We start from the raw sequence: 19,126 nt of genomic DNA, 5'->3' as shown, positions 1-19,126 counted from the left end.
TTCTTAGGGGGGGCAATGCAGCCCCTCCAATTCGAGATGTTGTCAACCCTGATCTATGGTTCATTGTTGTTTCTGCTTCTAGATGGGGAAGAAGCATGGATCACATGTTGCTGTGTTTAACTCTTTCTTTTGGATATATTACATTTCATTATTTTGTATGCTTTGATTAATTAGCTTGGACATTTGATATAGAAAGTCAAGTTAAAAATACTCTAAATTAAAATGAAAGAAAAAGAAGTGCCAGGCACACTAGTGGGGATATATACGTTCATTTCAATGCAATCCTATATATGTCTACTCAGAAGAAAGGCCCACTGAGTTAAATGGAACTTACTCTCATGTACGTGTGTGCAGGACTGCAGCCTCAGTTAAGTAATGATTCCTTGGGAAGTGCCTGAGCAAAGGAAGGATGTGAATCCACTTTACGTGGCTGTAAAAATGTGCTTGTAGTGATATTTAGCACTGCAAGAGTTTTTGTTTTCAATGCTGCTTTAAAATGATGATTAAAATTGTTGTTTTACTTGAAAGCTGCCTTGGTAGGATTTTATCCTGAAAGGCAGGCTGTAAATAATTAGAATAAATAAAGACATAAATTCCATCAGAGTTACTCCCTAATAATTGTGCTTAGGATTGCAGCCACAGGATATACCCACTTACCTGGGAGTAAGCACCATTGAGTTTCACTGGCCTGATTGCTGAGTAGTGTAAAGGGACTTTAGCACAGCGGTAGAGCATGTGTTTTGTATACAGACGGTCCCACGTTTGATCCCCGGCGTCTTCAGGTAGGGTTGGAAACAGTCCTGTCTGAAAGGCTGAAAGCTGCTGCCAGTCAGTGTTGACAATACTGGACCAATGGTATGACTCAGTTTATCTTCCTATGTTCCCAAGTAGGAGCATTGCTAGGTCTGGGCCCATGTGGCCTGAGCCCTGAAACTATTTCTCAAGGTTCTGGATCTATTCCATGTAGCCCCGAGTGTCCATTGGTACCAATGTAAGTTTTTTTTCCCCTCAGCTTAATTGCCATGCATGGGGCAATTTTAAAGGGCAATTGCAGCTGGGGATGAAGGAGTTAATTCTCCCCACATGCTGCAACTGCCCGCCCCCCTTGCCGGAAAAGGATCTTCCCCTGCACAGCATTAAGTTGAGAAAAACAAACAAACCTTGTTTCATTGGTTTGGGATAACCTTGATCGGGGTGTAAATTAAGTGAGGGAAAAAATATTTTATTTGAGATGATTTGGATGAAAAATTAATTGCCTGGCTTTGCTTCCTGTGAAAATGTAAAACAAAAGTCCTTGTAATTATTTCAAAATTGGCATATAAATGAGCATATGCAGATTTTATGCAGATTTGTGTCCCTACGGCCTGGGATACGAATCCTTTAAGTGCCTAGCAATGCCCTTGTTCCTAAGGCGTAGTGGTGCTCTCAGGGTAGGACTTTAGGGCAGAGGGCTGCTCAGCAGAATGAGCAGCAGGGCCCCGCAAACACAGCAGAGCTGGCTTCCCACTTTTTGAAGCAAGCAAAGTTGTACCCATGTCCATCTAAAGAAGGACACACATGGGCATCTAAAGATGGGTCTTAAAATCCTCGAACATCACACCACTGTTGATGCAGGGAAGGCGAGAGGACAAGGCTGTTGCCAGCCTAAAAGTTAGAGGGGGCATCAAGAAGGGGGTGGCAGTTCATCTGCTTTGCAGGCCTTTTGAAGACAAAACTGTAAACTGTTGTTAACGATTTGTTTGTAATACATACATATAAATAGGGAGAGAGAGAGAGAGGGGCAGAGAAAATTTAGGGAGCCTGGAAGGCAGTCTCCAGGTGCTAGCCAGGGCAGGGAGAGGTTGGGGGGGGGGGGCATTTAGTTTGCAGGCCTTAAAAAAAAACAACACTCAACAGCTTTTTAATTGTTTGGTAAAAAAAAAAAAAAAAAAGCACGGGGGCAGAAAAAATATAGCAGGGGCCTGGAAGGGAGTCTCCTGGTGCCAGCCAGGGCAGGGAGAGAGTTAAGGTGTGTGTGGGGGGTGCATTTGGTTTGCAGGCCTTTAAAAAAAAAAACCCAATGGTTTTTTGTTTGGTAAAACAAATGGGGGGGGGGGAGAAAATGTAGCGGGGCCTGGAAGGGAGTCTCCTGGTGCCAGCCAGGGCAGGGAGGGGGTTAAGGTGGGGGGAGTTCATTTGGTTTGCGGGCCTTTAAAAAAAACCTCAACAGCTTTCTGTTGGGGGGGGGGGTTGAGAACATGTAGCGGGGCCCGGAAGGGGGCCTGCTGGTGCCAGCCAAGGCAGGGAGGGGGCTAAGGTGTGTGTGTGGGGGGTGCATTTGGGTTGCGGGCCTCTAAAAAAAACCCTCAACGGTTTTTTAATTGTTTGGAAAGAAAAAGGGGGGGCCGAGAACATGTAGCGGGGGGCTGGAAGGGAGTCTCCTGGAGCCAGCCAGGGCGGGGAGGGGCTTAAGGTGGGGGGAGTTCATTTGGTTTGCAGGCCTTTAAAAAAACCCTCAACGGCTTTCTGTTCGGGGGGGGGCGAGAACATGTGGCGGGGCCTGGAAGGGGGCCTGCTGGTGCCAGCCAGGGCGGGGAGGGGGCTAAGCGGGCGGGGCCGGGGCAGCCCCGGGCGGCGCGAGCCCGCGCGGGCGGGGAGGCGAGCAGGTGCTCGCGCCGCCGGGGCCGCGGGGCGGGGCGGGGCGGGGCGGGGCGGCGCGCGGCGCGCTCGCAGCCGCGCGGCGGCTTCGCGAGCTTCCCGCGGCCGCGCGATGTTTTGCAGGCGCCTCGGCGGAGATGGGGCTCGGCGAGCGGCCGCAGCAGCAGCAGCAGCAGCACCGCCGCCGAGCCGGGCCGGCGGCGACGACGACGACAGCCGCAGCCCCCGCCGGCAGAGCCGCAGCAGCGAGGCCGGGACGCGCCGCGCGCCCTGAGAGCGCCGGGCGGCCCCGGGGGCGGCGCGCGGCGCGCGGCGAGACCCCGTAGGCGGCGCGGCGGCGGCCCCGCAAGCCCGCCCGGGCGGCCCGCCTCGCTCGCCAGGCGCGCGGAGCGGGCGACGCGGCTGCGCCCGCTGCGGGCTGCGGGCTCCCCGCTCCGCCGGCTGGGCGGCCCGGCCCGGCGCGGCCCGGGGCCCGGCCATGTCCGCGTTCTGCCTGCGCTTGGCGGGGCCCGCTTCAGCACCGCCGGAGCTGGACAGCGCCCGCCGCATGGAGCGGCAAGGCGCGCCCCAGCCGGCGGCGGCCGGAGCCCCGGGCGGCCGCAGCCCCGCGCCAGGCCCCGCCGGCCAGGCCGCCGCGCCCTCCTCCTCCTCGTCCTCCTGCTCGGCGGGCGGCTCGGCCGGAGAGCTGGAGCTGGAGGAGGAGCTGGCCCTGCTGGCCGCCGCCGGGGAAGCGCCCGCCGGCGAGCCCGAGCCGCCGGGCCCGGCCGGGGAGGCGCCCGCCGCGCCGGAGCTGCTGTCGCTGATGAGGCAGAAGGAGAGGGACTTGGTGCTGGCCGCCCGGCTCGGCAAGGCTCTGCTGGAGCGCAACCAGGACATGAGTCGCCAGTACGAGCGCATGCACAAGGAGCTGACCGACAAGCTGGAGGTGAGGCCCGGCGCCCGCGGGGGCGGGGGAGCCCGCCGGCCGGCCCCGATCCTGCCGGCAGGGAGCGCCGCGCGCCCGTGACTCAGGGCGGCACGGTGGAAGGTGGGCCGCGCGGCCTGGCGCCTCGTCGCCCCACATGGGCGCGCTCGCGCTCGCGGGCTCGCTGCGGGCCCGGCTTTCCCTTCAGGTGTGCTGGACTACAGCTCCCATTATCCCCCAGCCAGCGTGCCCAACGCAGCTGGAGGATGCTGGGCTGGGTAAGGCCAGCCTAGATCCAGGATCACCTCTTGTCCGCTACTGGATGGTGGTGAGGATCTGAACATGTGCAGAGGGCTCTTACTCATCTGGTTGCCCCCTCCCTTTCCCCAGGCCTCCGCATCCGGGATTAGGGGCTATAAAAGGTGCTCTGTTTGTTGTGGCTCTCGGGGTGAGGGCGATGGCGTCAAACCCGGCTCCTGGCGCCTCCGGTTTCAGAAATGGTGGTGCTTGGGAAAGCATTCTGCACATGCTCAGGATTGCCGCTGCTGGGCTCTGAACCTTCTTTTCTTGGGCTGAGTTTTGAGCACAGGCATGGAAATGGATGGCGGGGCCCTGAGCCTAGTGACGGGTGGCTCGAGATAGTGAAGGGCGGCTCGGGGAGAAAGCTGGAGGAGGGGCTGAGCGTCCCAGTAATCTGGAACTGTCAGTCTGGCCTGCGGGGCCGAAAAGGTGCAGTGCTCACGGGACGTGTTGTTAGGCCCTGAGCTGGGAGAGGAGAGGAGAGGAAAAGGCAGGTTTGTCAGACGTCCCTTGCCCCCTGGTTCTGGAGCCCTTGGCCAAGGCATCCTCAGTGGCCCCCCTCCCTCAACAAGCCCCCCTCTTCACTTTCGTTGCCACCATCTGCTCTTGGTCCTCATCCACCTTCTCATCCTTGCTGCCGCTTGCTCCCTTGGCAAGGAGAGAGCCAGGGAGCAAGGAGGCCGCGGCATCTCCCGCTCCTCCTTCTCACCACCACCGTTTCCTGGGCCAGAGCAGGTGGCAGGTGAACAAGCACAGTTGCAAAGGTGAAGAGCAGGAGCGTGTCCAGGGGGCTCTTGTCGGTGCCTCGCACCTTGCATAGCTCCCTGGGAGTTCTGGCTGGTTCTGACGGAAACCCGGAGCGGATTCACTGCCCCACTGACAGGGGGCCGCCACTGCTAGGAGGTCATCTGCTGTGGCCTGTTCAAGAGCAGGTTTGCAAGAGCGGGATGCGGAAGAGAATTGGCCAGAAAAGAGAGGAGCAGTTAAACACGCAGTTAGGTTAGTGCAGCCTTCCCCAACCTGGCACCCTCCAGATGTGTTGGACTACAGCTCCCATAACCCCCAGCCAGCATAGGCTGGGGGATATGGGAGTTGTAGTCCAGCATAGCTGGAGGGTGCCAGGTTGGGGAAGGCTGGGTTAGTTCAGCAGCTGAGGTTGCAGGTTGCTTTAAGGTGGCCCTTCCCTACAGAGCTAAGACAACCCCTATGATGCGGAGCCCTGGACTTTAGGCTACAGCTTGAAGCAGCCTTTCCCAACCTGGTGCTGTTCAGATGTGTTAGGCTGCAATTCCCATCATTCCCTCCAATGGCTGTGCTGGCTGGGAATGATGGGATTTGCAGTCCCAACACTTCTGGAGGTCGCTAGGTTGGGGAAGGCTGGCATTTGTAAATGAGGAACACAGGTGGGATGCCTCTAGCAGATCTCCCGCCATAGCTCTGTGGTGCTCTGGCTTACCCCTCTGGCCTTGGTTAGCTATGCTGGGCAGTGTTCAGTCTGTGACCAGCCTGCCGTGCTGTCTTGGTCTTTCCCTATGTGACTTGTTTGTGGCTGCACATGAGATTCCTTGGTCTTGCCCAGTTAATGCTTGGCAATGTGCTATCTTTATATATATACATATACATACACACACACACACATACACATACATACATACATACATACATACACAGGGCCGGCTCTACCATGAGGCAGAGTGAGGCAGTCGCCTCAGGCAGTATATTTTGGGTGTCATAAAAGGGCAGCAAATTGTTAGTTATTTACTTAGTTATTATTGTCTTTCTACTGCTAGGGATGGGGAGAGGTGCTTATGGGATTTTCTGCCTCACGTGCCAAAATAACATGGCTGGCTTTCGATATTATGCACCTTGATTTTTTGGAAGGGGGCAGCATTTGCTGCTCTGCTTCAGGCAGCAAAATGTCTTGGGCTGGCCTTGTATGCACGCACGCACGCACAGCTCAAGCCATCTTTACAAAGAGCAGGTGGCAATGTGTTCGCAGTCATCTCGCTAGCCTGCAGCTGGTGGGTGCTCTGTCTTGTTTCTATAACTTATTCTGAAGCCTCAGATCCCAGAGCGAGAGGCCTCCCAACGCAGGCACAGGTGCCTGGGAGGGGAGGGATAAAACATCCTTCCTGGCCCCTCCTTTCTGAGCAGAACAGGAGGAGGCAGAGCGCCAACCTGTGCACTTTCCAGTTGATGTGCCTTGAATGGCTGAGTGGTCCCCCTGCTGATACTGGCTTACAGACCTGGGAAACAATGGGGCAGGGATAAGTTCCCCTTCACACCCCCTTCTTGAAGTCATTCCGATTCCCTGGTTCCTTCCTTTTGGGGGTCTGCAGCAGACAGAGGGTCCTGCAGGAACAGGATTCCTTTGACTTACCTGCCTCCCTGGGCTAGGGATTTGTAAACCTCGCCAGCCTAAGTAAACCTTGGGAGTTTGGGAGCACCTGAATCCTTTTTATTGGGCCTAGCCGACGCTTACTAGGCCTGTGCTGAAGGAACTGCGTAGGATTTCTATGGCACCGCCACTGTTCAGTGTGTTTGCAGAGTAACATGAGGGCAAAAGGAATAAAAAGGGGAAGGAGGGGTGACAGTTCTGAACCAAGGAGCTGCAATCTAAATGTTGGCACTGGGAAGGGGTGAGAAGCAAGCAAGTTGAGGGTGTGAGGGAGGGAACAGGAGGTGAATAAAGTGATCGCAGTTGCACCTTTTAGTTGGAGAGCGGGGTGTTGAGGATTAAGCAGTTAAGTTAAAGCAGCCGTCCCCAAAGCGGGGGCTCACAGATCTGTTGTACCACAACTCCCATAATTCCCAGCCAGCATAGGCTGGGGTTATGGGAGTTGTAGTCCAACACAACTGGAGAACCCCCAGTTGCCTGTGTTAAAGACCTTGTGGAAATGATGTGTGTTGAGGAGGGCTTTGAAGAAAGAGGTTAGCATCGTGTAGAGAGAGTTCCAGGCTTAAAGGACCTTTTATGTGGGGAGAAAGTTCCAGGCTTGAAGGGCAGCAAGGGCAAAGGGGTGGCAGTCTTTATGAGAGTGGGTGAGCTTTGGGAGGGTGAGGGCCCTAGAGCCAGGGAGCAAAAAAAATCACAGGCAGGGATGTGTCAGCAGATAAGGGTTAGGGCAAAAAGGTGTGGCAAAGCAGTGGAGAGCTTTAAAGGTATGGAGGGAAAGTTTTTTTTATGCAGAATGTGGAGCAGCAAGGGATGGGATTGAGGAGTGCAGAGGGGTGTGTGTGGGATGACTTTGGTAGTGGAGTTTTGGCGTGGTAGTAAGACCTGCAACAAAATGTTGCGGCATGGAGTACCTTCCGTCAAGGGTTTCAGCCCCTCATTCACACTGTCCTCCCGGAAACTCAACTCTCCATCTCTTCCTCCACAAATTCATTGAGGCTGTCAATGGCTACTAGTCTTGGGGGCTACGTGCTACCTCCAGTACAAGAGGCAGTGAGCCTCTGTACACCAGTTGCTGGGGAACATGGGCGGGAGGGTACTGTTGCACGCCTGTCCTGCTTGTGGGTTTCCCGTGGGCAGCTGGTTGGCCACTGTGCGAACAAAATGTTGAACAAAATGGACCCTTGGTCTGATCCAGCAGGTCTCTTCTTACGTTCCCCACTGGTTTTCTGGTGTCTCCCCCACCCCCCGAACACGCTTTCTGTGACCACTGAGCATGCTCAGTCCTCATTGGGTTGTTTTGAGATTTATTTATTGTTGCCTTAGGGTCTCTGCCAAAATCTAAAGACTGGGCAGGTGGCCAGGGCGGGGGTGGGGTTGTACTTCTGCAAACTGTGGAGCTCCTCCAAGCCTGTTTATATCTCCCTCTGGCGTGTGAGTAGTGCCATTTTGGCCACATAAGGATTGGTGCCAGAGAATGAGTTTGCTATTAGCATAGATGACTTACTATTTATATAATGTCCCTTGTTACAGAAATTCAAAATTAACTAGAGCACCGTCTCCCTTATCACAGTGTAGACATCAACCACTCCAGTCCTGCAGGATACACCTTTAATTCCAGCCTTCAACCTCTGATCTGTTTCTAACTTTTTTTTTGTATTGAATGGTTTCCTTCCTTCCTTCCTTCCTTCCTTCCCTCCTTCCTTCCTTCCTTCCTTTCTTACTCTCCCATTCCCTTAAAACAGGGGTGGGTAACCTGTGGTCCTTGGCCTAATTTCAAAAGCCTTCTGCAAGTAATTAATTCAGGTGGCTGGCAAGAGCTAACTGTTCCTCCTCCCCACTCCCAGCAGCCCACCGGGCAGAAAGAGACATGGGGGGAGAGAAGGAGTTGGCAGAAATAGAGAGGAAGGCAAGAGGGTGACCCCACCCACTTTTGTCTCTGGCTCCTCCCACTTGTGTGTCTGGCTCCTCCCATTGCTAGCTTTGGCTCTGCCCACCTGCTAGCAGGCTGCCCCAAAAGGGTTACTCCTGAGGGAATGCAGCCCTCAACAGGAAAAAAAGGTTCACCACCACTGTCTTAGGGTGCTGTCTTAGGGCGCAAACAACAACTTAGGGTGCACTCCTGTGCATGCTTAGACAAAAGAAGACCTACAACTCCCAGCATGCCCCAGCCAGCCACGCTGGTTGGGGCATGCTGGGAGTTGAAGATCTTTTTTCTGTCCAAAAATGCCTAGGATTGTGCTTTTAATATCAAGAGCATCAGGGTGGCTCCACTGAACTGGCTTTATTAAATTGGTCACAAGTCAGTTATGAGTGATGGCAAACCAATCAAAGACCAGTGCTTTATCTCTTATTATGGCTGGAGACAGACTCTAATTTTTAAGAAAAGCAGAAACTGATTTGAGAGAGGCATTGTGTTCCATGATGTGTATACACACACTTCTTTTGTTCCATGCTTGTCTCTGATCAAATAGGCTTTGTTGGGGTTTTAAATGACACATTTGCTTCCAAAGATCAGAGCAAATTGTCTGAAAACTCATATGCTGCTATGACAATGATACTTTATAAAAATTGTGATTGAGAAATTCTGTTTGTTACTGATCTTCCTTTACTGTTTCAATTATTATTTTTGATAGGATCTCCTGCTTAAGCAATAATAAACTGAACTTTTAAAATAACAACTCTACTAAACCTTACACTGGAAGGGGTGGAGGCCGCCAGATGTTTTGGCCTACAACTCCCATCAGCCCTAGCCAGCATAGCCAGTGATGAGGGATTATGGGAGTTGTAGGCCAAAACATCTGGAGTTGTCTACCCGTCACTTAAAGGAAACTTCCTTGTACCAAACCAGACTACTGGTCCATGTAGCTCATATAATTCTAGAGTTGTAGGGAGACTTGTTTGTTATATTTATATCCCATCTTTTCCTTCAAGGAGCGCAAGGCAGCATCCATAATCCTTCTCTTCTCCATTTTTTCCTCACAACAACCCTGTAAGGGAGGTTAGGCTGAGAGTCAGGGACTGGCCCAAAGTCACCCAGTGAGCTTCATGGCTGAGAGGAGACTAGAACCCAGGTCTCCTGAGTCCTAGTCCCACACTCTAACTGCTACACCACACTGCTTGATGCAGGAAATCTAGACCTAGCCTGTGCTGTTTAGCCTCTGCTTGGAGACCTGTCCAGCAAGGGAGAGCCCACCCCAACCCTCTGGGTAATTGATTCCTTGTCAAAATGCTCTTATATGGTCAAGACATCTCCTAATGTTCAACTGAAATCTACCCTCCTGTAACTTCACCCCATTAGATCTACTCCTGTCCTCTGTCGTAGCTTAGAACAAATCTCTATGACCGGGTTCACATGATCATGGAGAGGGAAACAAACCATTATTTTTGGGGTGGCTTATTTCCCCTGCCATGCATGCCAGTCACATGTTGGGCGGATCTGCAAGCCGGTGTGGCTTGCTGTGTTAAGCCAGCCTGGCAAGGGTGGCTTGTTGCTGTGGTTAAGCCACCCAGAACCCACGGGCTGTTGTAAGGTTCTGGGTGGCTTGTGACTCACAACAACAAGCCACCCTGGCTGGTTTCACATATGGTAAGCTGTGCCGGCGAGGGTAATTATGCAAATCGCCTGGCATGCAACCAGCACCCACAGTGGTGGAAATAAGCCACCATGGCTTATTTCCCCCTGCATGATCATGTGAACAGGCCCTATGTGACAGCCAATCAAGTACTATCATGACCCCACTCAATCTTCTCTTCTACAAGCTAAACATTCCTATTTCCTTCAACATGCCCACATAGGATTTCCCCCCCCCCACACACATCTTTGTTGCCCTCCTCTGAACCTGTTCCAACGTGTCTATATATTTCTTAAAGTGATTTCCCGTATCGTCTTATACCAGGATTAATATCTATGAATTGCCAGAAAGGAGGAAATCATGTATCACCAGAGAAGAGGACAAAACGGGGTAGTGAATTGCATCAAGTTGGCATATTCTAATTTATAGTGAGAGATGCAAATTTAGAAATGATTATTATAATTTAAACAGAGATGCCTGTTCAGTCTGCAGCCTGCTGTCCAGGTGTTAACTTTTGATGGGCAACAGTCCTGATGGTTCTTTATTGGCCCTCCTGGGGTCCCATTCAGGCTTCCCCATGTAGCCACACCCCCTCCCCTTGGCCCCTCCCCTTTCCTCACAACCACCAAACTTCCCCAACTTCTGTGCTGCCTTTTCCTCATGCTAAAAAGTTGAGCTGCCTGCCTCTCCTAAGGCTTAGTTACTGATGGGAAGTGCTTTAAGCTACAATATGTTGGCGTTTTTGCTATTTTGGCCACGCCCCCTTTTGCCTTTGGCTCCGCCAACCACTGGAATGCGGCTCCTGGGAATTCAGACCATGGTCTGAAAGAGGTTCTGCACCCCTGAAATAGAGGATGCTTTCAAAGAGAGGATGGTCTGCTGGCAGCCCTTCAAACCGAGAACCGTCCTCTGTAAAAGGACAGTTTTACACTCTGTAAAAGTGTACAACCCCCTAAACAACTTGGGCCCAGGATATCTGAGAGAACGTCTCCTTCTTTACCAACCTGCCCGGTCACTGAGGTCATGTCCCTGGTGGTTCCACATGGACCCATGGCCCCGTTGGAGTCCACCAGGAAAAGAGCCTTCAGTGTGATGGCCCCCTTCCTGTGGAATTCCCTGCCTTTGGAGGTCAGGCAGGCGCCAACGTTTCGTTCCTTCTGGTGCCTCTGAAATCATTGTTATTTTGAGAGGCTTTCCTTGCGTGACCAGCCGTGGTTTATTAAAGTCGACGTGATTGGAATTTGTCTTTTAAAAAAATGTTTTAACTGTTTTAACCTGGTGTTTTATTCTTTTACCTTTGTTGTTCACCGCTCCCAAATCTTATGATGTAGAGTGGTATATAAATATTGTAAATAAATAAATAAAATAAATACATAAAAGAGGACACCTGGCCACCCTGACAGGCTCTCCAGCAATTCAGTCAAGAATCCTTTCCAACCTTACTTGGAGATGCTGGTGATTGAACCTGGGACCTTTTCCATGCGAAGCATGTTCTTTCGCACTGGACATGCCATAAGCAGAGATCCCCCTTTCAAACTGCCTCAACTCTTGGGTGGGGAGGGTGGATGTTGTCTGTCTCTCCTGCCTGTATCTCTTGTCATAAAAGCACAAAATGGCCTTTATTCCCGGAATTCCATCTGTCAGCTGTGCTCTTTTTTCCTTCTGTATAAAACGACCTTAATTCTTCCCTGACTGAAAATGACTTCACTGCACTAAATCCTCCAGCCGTGTTTTCCCTGACCTCCAGCATTAATGTTTTAGGAAACAGTAGGAAGCCAGTGAGAAAACCTTTATGTATTCAAGAATGACAGAGCATTCTATAAATTGCTGCTCTTCTGACCTGCCTGGTATACATTTAAGCACAGATCTTTTCCTAAAGGCAGTGGAAGGCATTTTCTGTATCAGTTTCTCCATATTTAAAGCTTCTGTAACTTGCACAAGAGTTTCATTTTTATTTATTTACAAGAGCATGTTCATACTGCTTTTTTGGCTTTATGAAGCAATTTACGAAGCAGAGCTAAGCCAAACACCATCAAATAACAACAAGGCCTTAAAATTAAATGGAGCAAAGTTAAAACGTTCAGTCATAAGTTAAAAATCATTAAAAGCCAAGTGGAATAAATGTTTGCATTGCTCACCATCAGGAATGGAACTAGTCTCATTCCTTTGAGAGAGAATTGCATAACCGGGGTGCTGCCACAGAAAAGGCCCTGTCTTGTGTTTGCACCAACTGAACCTCTTTTGGTGATGGGACAATATAAGACAGGCTCTGAAAATCATCTCAACCTATGGGCAGGTTGATATGGAAGGAGACTATCTTACAGATAATCCTGGCTCTTAAACCATTTAGGGCTTTATAGGTAAGCACCAGCACTTTGAATTGTGCCTGGAAACAAATGGGAAGCCAGCACAGGCCGGTGTAATGTGGTCTCAAAATCATACACCAGAGAGCAATCTGAATGTCTCATACTGCAACAACTGCAGTTTCCAAACACTTTTCAAGGGCAGACCCACGTAGAGCATGTTGCAGTAATCTAAACGTGTAGCCTACTCTGATCATTGATGTATTTCAGTGATCACTGGGTTCTTCTTGTATGAGTCTTGTATCAGTCCTCACTGAGCTGTTTTTGGTGTTCCCTCTTTTGAGGTGTTTCTCCCTAAAGGTTTTTTATATATATATTCTTGCAAACCTTGGGATTCCCCTGAGTGTGCTGATACCATGTGGTTACATAAGCAACTGCACTCATAACCCGGACATCAGAAATAGAGGGAATAATGGGTATAAGGGAGATTCAGGACAGATAAAAGGAAGTCCTTCTTCACACAGTGCATAGTTAAACCATGGAATTCTCTGCCACAAGACGTAGTGATGGCCACCAACTTGGATGGCTTTAAAAGGGAGTTAGACAAATTCCTGGAGGAGAAGGCTATTGATGGCTACTAGTCCTGATGGCTATATGCTACCTCCAGTTTCAGAGGCAGCATGCCTGTGTACACGCGTTGCTGGGGAACATAGGTGGGAGGGTGCTGTTACATTTGTATCCTGCTTGTGGGTTTCCCGTGGGCAGCTGGTTGGCCACTGTGTGAACAAAATGCTGGACTAGATGGACCCTTGGTCTGATCCAGCAGGGCTCTTCTGACGTTCTTACAGTAGTGGTGGTGGTGGGTCCCTCCATCTCAGGAGTTGAAAGAATAGATGTGGTTACATTTGGTGTTGTTGTCTGGTTTCTAGGTCCATGCCATCATGTCTTGTCCCTGGTTGGCCACTGTACAGTTTGGAGGGGGAGGGGATATTTTGGCAACTCCTGTCTCCTGCACTTTCCAGGGACTCACTGGAAATAGTTGGTGAGTGTCTATCCAGGCAAAGTTATCCCAGCCTGGAAACTGATTACCTGCAACATGGAGTTCATGCCCAATTTAACTTTTTCTTTTTTGCAGTATTAGTACCTTGAGGAAATGTTCCATCTGCCCAATATCTGGGCATGCTCTGGATGCTTAAAAGGGGGAAATGGGCTAAATTTTATTTCTTTATTACATTTCTCTACCACCCATCAGCTGAAGCTCTCTCGGCAGTTCACAAAGCAACACTTGGAACTATAAAATACAATGACATAGTAAAACATAATATAAGAAAACATAAGTTTTAAATAGAATAAAACCAAAGTAGGAACCAAGATAAAAGCCCAGCAGCAGTGCAAAGGTACACTAGCACATTTTTAAAAACTCAAGGACTATAAAGCCTGGGAAAGTAGAATCATAGATCATGGAATCATAGAATAGTAGGGTGGGAAGGGGCCTACAAGGCCATCGAGTCCAACCCCCTGCTCAATGCAGGGGGTTGGACTCGAGTAAAAACATGTGCACCTGGTGCTGAAAAGACCACAATGAAGGCACTATGTGAGCCTCTCTGAGAAGTTTATTCCACAACTGTGGTACCACGACCAAAAAGGACCTGTCCTTAATTGCCACCCACCTCTCCACATTTGGCAGGGGCACCCTGAGGAGGGCCCCCAAGGATAATCTTAAGGTCTGGGCAGGTATAAATGGAAGGAGACAATTTAAACTAAGCATGCCGTTAGACAGTATTGACTAATTTCTGTGCTTCCGGGACTGGCTCATACCATATATTTTAAGAGAATTGTGTAGTGATCTCAAATGTTTCTGCTTTGACATTATCCATAAATCCCTGGCAAAATTCTGCCTGGGGCTCTGTAGATTGATTTTTCTTAAAGAGTGATTATAAATAAAACCTCCAGGATGGCCAACCATTTTGAGCCATTCTGTTTTGCAGTTGGTAGGAGATTTCCAAATATGACTGCCTCACCCACCGCCTTGGGAAAATTAAACCTGGAGTGTCTGATAGCTATTGTTGAGCAGAGGTGAAAGGATTTTCTAGCTCAGTTGCTATTAAGAGTGGGCAGGGAGCAATCACCCCCCCCCACCACCTCTGTAGATTATTCCTCATTGGAACACCTGTATTCTACCCAGTGAGTAGGTCTTGTTATAAACCAGCCTTCCCCAACCTAGTGCCTTCCTAATTGGTCAGACTATAATCCCATTATCCCCAGCCAAATTTGGAGGCACCGTCTTCTCTCCCCCCACTTAAGGGGTGAGCAGCACATTTGTAGCAATCATGTGGTGCGTGTTTTCTGGGCCTATACCATTCCAAATGAACGTGGGGAAAGTGTACAGTTTAAAGCTCTTCCCCATTGGAAATGTACTGCATATGGAAAGCTATCACATTAGAAAGAAAGCTAGGCACTTAGGAAATTCTCCCTTGATGTGCTAACTTTCTGTATGCCAGGAGTTTCAGACAGAGCAGAGCCATAGTGCAATATCCTACCTGCAATCTAAAAGGGTACCGTTCCAGAAGGACCGTTTGCTGGTGTGATAATTGAGAATATGTAAAATCAACTCCTAAGGAAAGGAGCCAAGTGGAATCTGGTACCAAATGGAAACAGAAGCCTTAAAGCTCTACCTACTTGACATGATAAAGATCCCCAGTTGGATGTCTGGAGTCCTGCTGAACTGGCTTTGAAGGCTTATAGCCAGAGGGCATGGGTTAGGAAAGTCTGCAAGGATAGAACTGGATTGATGCAAAACATGTTTTTAAGGTTATATGTGCTGCTCTCCATTTGTTTCTTCTTCTTTTCCTCCTCCTCTTCCTCCAACTAGTAATGTTTCTGATTGCATCTGTGTTCATCTGCAGGCTATTCTGCCAGGTTATTGCTGCAGTCTATATCATAATAGGAGGGTGCTTTTTTAAAAAAGACATGTGTATGAAAGATGGGAACAATAACGTTTTGACTCGTGTTGTTGCTCTTTTTCTTCCCCCTTGCGTTACGCAGCACCTGGAACAAGAGAAGCACGAACTAAGGCGACGGTTTGAGAACAAAGAAGGAGAATGGGAAGGAAGGGTGTCAGAGCTGGAGAGCGACGTGAAGCAACTCCAGGGTGAACTGGAGAAGCAGCAGGTTCACCTCCGAGAAGCTGATCGAGAGAAAACGCGGGCAGTCCAGGAACTATCTGAACAGAACCAAAGACTCTTGGATCAGCTCAGCCGGGTGAGTCCTTTGTCAGAGCCGGGAGTGAGGGGAGGAAAGTGAGTGCAGTTCAAGCGAGGAGCTCTTCGTGTTTTCTTTGAAATCCGCCCCCTTAAATCTGATGCGGCTTCTCTCCCTTAGGCTTTGTTATTGAGTAGGTTGAGCTGAACAAGACACACCGAAGGCAGCAATCCCAAATGTAAGATGCCTTTGACCTCGATCCAGCCCCCAGCAAAATCTGTTTGGAGTTTTTCTTTGAGATGATAGGGATCTGCCTTTTGCCATCTCATCATCCATTCTGAAGGGCAGTGGCTCTCAGACAGGTCTTTCGCAACTCCTGATCCTTTTAAGTGGCAATGCTGGGGATTGAACCTGGGAACATCTGCATGGAAAACATGTGCTCTACCATTGAGCTGAGGGGAATCATGTAGTATTGACGCCGCCTGTTAGAAAGGCAGTTAGCAGGGAAAAACAAAAAGCAGAACAGAATGAGCATTTACCAGTCCCATGTGCACACAAGGCTAAAAAAGGAGATCATACCCTTCTTTAGTGAAGAAAAGGTAACATCGTTTACTCATGGTATTCTCGCCTAAAAATGCAGGTACAGCGTAGAGTTTCAAAAAAAGAGTTTGTTCAGTCCATTTTGTGTTCTATGATACTGGCAGGAGCAAGAGAGCAAACACTACTGCTCTCAGCTGTGGTGGAAGTCAGAAAGGGGGGGAGAGAAAGGGAGGAACAAAGCCAACAAATCACAGGAAACCACATTGTAGGCTATAGCGATCCTAAAGCTAGCTTGTGGCCTGAATTCCCATGAACTAACTGACTGCAACATTATCCCCTTTCCAGTAACTTGCAGATGAGGTTGCAATATTCCCAACACGAGCTACAGTTCCTCCCCAGTGGAAGTTTCTCTAAGGTGGGGTAGTTTGCCTGTGAGCCTCTGAGAAGGTCTCGCCTATGACTTCCATACTTCTGCTGATCTGAACAAGCAGCCCATGGCCATTTTAATCCAGTCATTCCTTCCAGTCATCTCCGCTATTCTGCCGATGGGTATTGCCGGTGGCTGAGCATACCACCTTGATTTTATTTCGCTCAGGGCCTTGCGGAAAGCAAATACAAACCTGTGCAATGGGAACATCAGACGTGTTTTACAACGGCAGCCATTGAGAAGCTACCATGGCCTGCCTTGTTGGCATGTAATAAGCCAGAATGGTGGCCAACGCAGCAAAGAGTCTTGTGGCACCTTAAAGACTGACACATTTCTTCCGGCTTAAGCTTTCATGGGCACCGTCCGCCAGAATTCTGCCTTATTGCTCACAAGCAGCATCCTGGTGCATGTGGTCCAATCACTTCTGCTTGGCTCTTCCCATCAGCAGGAAGTGTCTAACTAACAGTGTAGAACCTCAGGCCTGGACACCAAATCTGGGGGCCCCAAGCTGTCTGTCTGGGCTTCCCCAGGCCCCTTCTATGGGTATTGTCTTTGTGAGTTGGTCACAGGCAAATGCTGGCATGGTACAGCCTCTTGTCCTGGCTTGCTCCTTGGGGGCTCAACTGAGCCTTTGCTACATTTAAATCAGGGGTGGAAAACCTCAGACCCGGAGGTCAAATCTGGCTCTCCTACGAGCGAAATCCTGCCTTCTGGGGTTTCCCATATGGGCACACCCCTTTCCCCCTGGCCCAGCCCCTTTCCCCCTGGCCCAGCCCCTTTCCCCATCTACCAATTGTTTGGTGGCTTCCCAGCTTTTGCGTAGTCCCCGCCCCCTTTCTAAAAGGTTCAAATGCCTCTCCTAAGGCTTTGTCAGTGGCAGGAAGAGCTCTAAACTGCAATATGCTGGTACTGTGGAGATTTCTGGCCCCACCCTTTTTGCCTTTGACCCCATCCACTATTAGAATGCGGCTCCCGAGAACTTCTCCAAAATTGTATTTGGCCCTTGTGGCGAAAGAGGTTCTGCATCCCTGGACTGAACTAACCAGGAACTCTCCAGGCAGCAGAACACTTTGTGTTACATCCGAACTAGGACTTCTGGCCTGCTGCTCCCCCCGCAAGGTGGAATCAGAAACCAGAGTCTGTTGTTGTTTTACGATCCCTGGCCTTTTTGGGAACGTCAGGCCAGGAGTCCTGGTTTGGATGCAATGCTAAGCTTTCGCCTCCTGGAGAGTGCCTGGTCAGTTTAGCCATGGGTTACGCACCCCGGTCAAGATCAAGCCGGGCCGGTCCTACCATTAAGCAGAGTGAGGCAGTTGCCTCAGGTGGCAGATGCTGGGAAGCGGCAGGAAAGTGTTGGAGTAGTTAGCTGCTCCCCCTGAGCTATGCTGTTGCATTCAGCTACAATGGAGGATGCTGCCAATTGCCAGTATCGAAGGAAGACTGAACTGCTAGTCCCACAGACAGGACGGGGCAGCATGCAGAACTATGCTGCTTGTGAACAATAAGTTAGAAGACTCTGTCATGTTGGCTTATGGTTATGTGTGAGTGAGGCCTCCCTGTCTGCTTGTTTCATGGCCTTTCGAGGTGAGTGCTGTAATTATTTGCAGGAATGTGTGGCAGAAGCGCTGGCATTCTTTTCCTCTTTTTCTTTAGCAAATAAAGTCAGTTTTGTTTGGTGCAATGGTTGATGGTACTAAAACGTTCAAGTTTAGTTATGTTATAGGAGTAAGCAGTGTGGCATCCCTGGATGTTTCCGGGTTTGTTTTGGTTTTTTTGGAAACCCTCTTCATTCCACGAATGGTTTTCCAGTAGCTGGAGTTTTGGCTAGCAGGCCAGCAGAGATCCTGTTGCGTAGCCCGCTGTTTGTTTTCAGTAGATTCCTTGAGCATCTCTTTTTGTTTATTCATTCAGTTGTTTCCGACTCTTCGTGACTTCATGGACCAGCCCACGCCAGAGCTTCTTGCCGGCCGTCGCCACCCCCAGCTCCCCCAAGGTCGAGTCTGTCACCTCCAGAATATCATCCATCCCTCTTGCCCTTGGTCGGCCCCTCTTCCTTTTGCCTTCCACTTTCCCTAGCATCAGCATCTTCTCCAGGGTATCCTGTCTTCTCATGATGTGGCCAAAGTACTTCAGTTTTGCCTTTCATATCATTCCCTCAAGTGAGCAGTCTGGCTTTATTTGCTGGAGTATGGACTGGTTTGATCTTCTTGCAGTCCAAGGCACTCTCAGAATTTTTCTCCAGCACCACAGTTCCAAAGCATCTATCTTCCTTCACTCAGCCTTCCTTATGGTCCAGCTCTCGCAGCCATAGGTTACTACGGGGAATACCGTTGCTTTAACTATGCGGACCTTTGTTGTCAATGTGATGTCTCTGTTCTTAACTATTTTATCAAGATTTGTCATTGCTCATCTCTACACCAGCCTAAAATTCCACATTTAAAACGGGGCTTTCTGCTTCCATTTTAAATGTAGGCTCACGATGGACTCCCTTTACACATGCTTCCTTTCCCCCACTCCACCGTTTCCCCGCTCCTTTCCCCCCTTATCTGCATCTTCCATATGTTTCATTATAAAGCCGTTAGATGGTGCTGTGGTCTAGCTCCTCTTATTGCCAGTTTTCCTCTTTTCACGGAGGGAGCTCAAGCGGAACTCAAGCGTGGTAATTTCATAGCTCATTGTCTTCGATCTCTAAATAAAATGGAATAAAGGTCATTGAGTGTGGGAGATGCCATGGAGGTTGACAATGTCATCTAAAGGACCTGCAAACTTCTGTGTGTAACCAATCTCAATAGCAGGATAAAAACTTTGTGTGAAGAAGCCCCTGATGGGCTGTGTGTGTGTATT

At 49.9% G+C, this 19,126-nt stretch overlaps 1 protein-coding gene across 1 annotated transcript in view; it reads left to right on the top strand.

Moving 5' to 3' along the window:
• Positions 1-3,115: 3,115 nt before the first annotated feature.
• The window catches only part of BICDL1 (BICD family like cargo adaptor 1), an 88,684-nt gene continuing 72,673 nt past the window's right edge, over positions 3,116-19,126 (top strand). Inside the window, exons 1-2 of the mRNA XM_084820515.1 lie at positions 3,116-3,562; positions 15,160-15,375. Coding sequence (XP_084676641.1) covers positions 3,116-3,562; positions 15,160-15,375 — 663 coding nt within the window. The remainder of the gene's footprint in view (positions 3,563-15,159; positions 15,376-19,126) is intronic.

The sequence above is a fragment of the Heloderma suspectum genome, chromosome 13, assembly GCF_057233095.1.
Source record: "Heloderma suspectum isolate Gila_16-S chromosome 13, 16-S_ref, whole genome shotgun sequence".
NCBI lineage: Eukaryota > Metazoa > Chordata > Lepidosauria > Squamata > Helodermatidae > Heloderma > Heloderma suspectum.
This window is presented reverse-complemented; position numbering and strand designations above follow the sequence as displayed.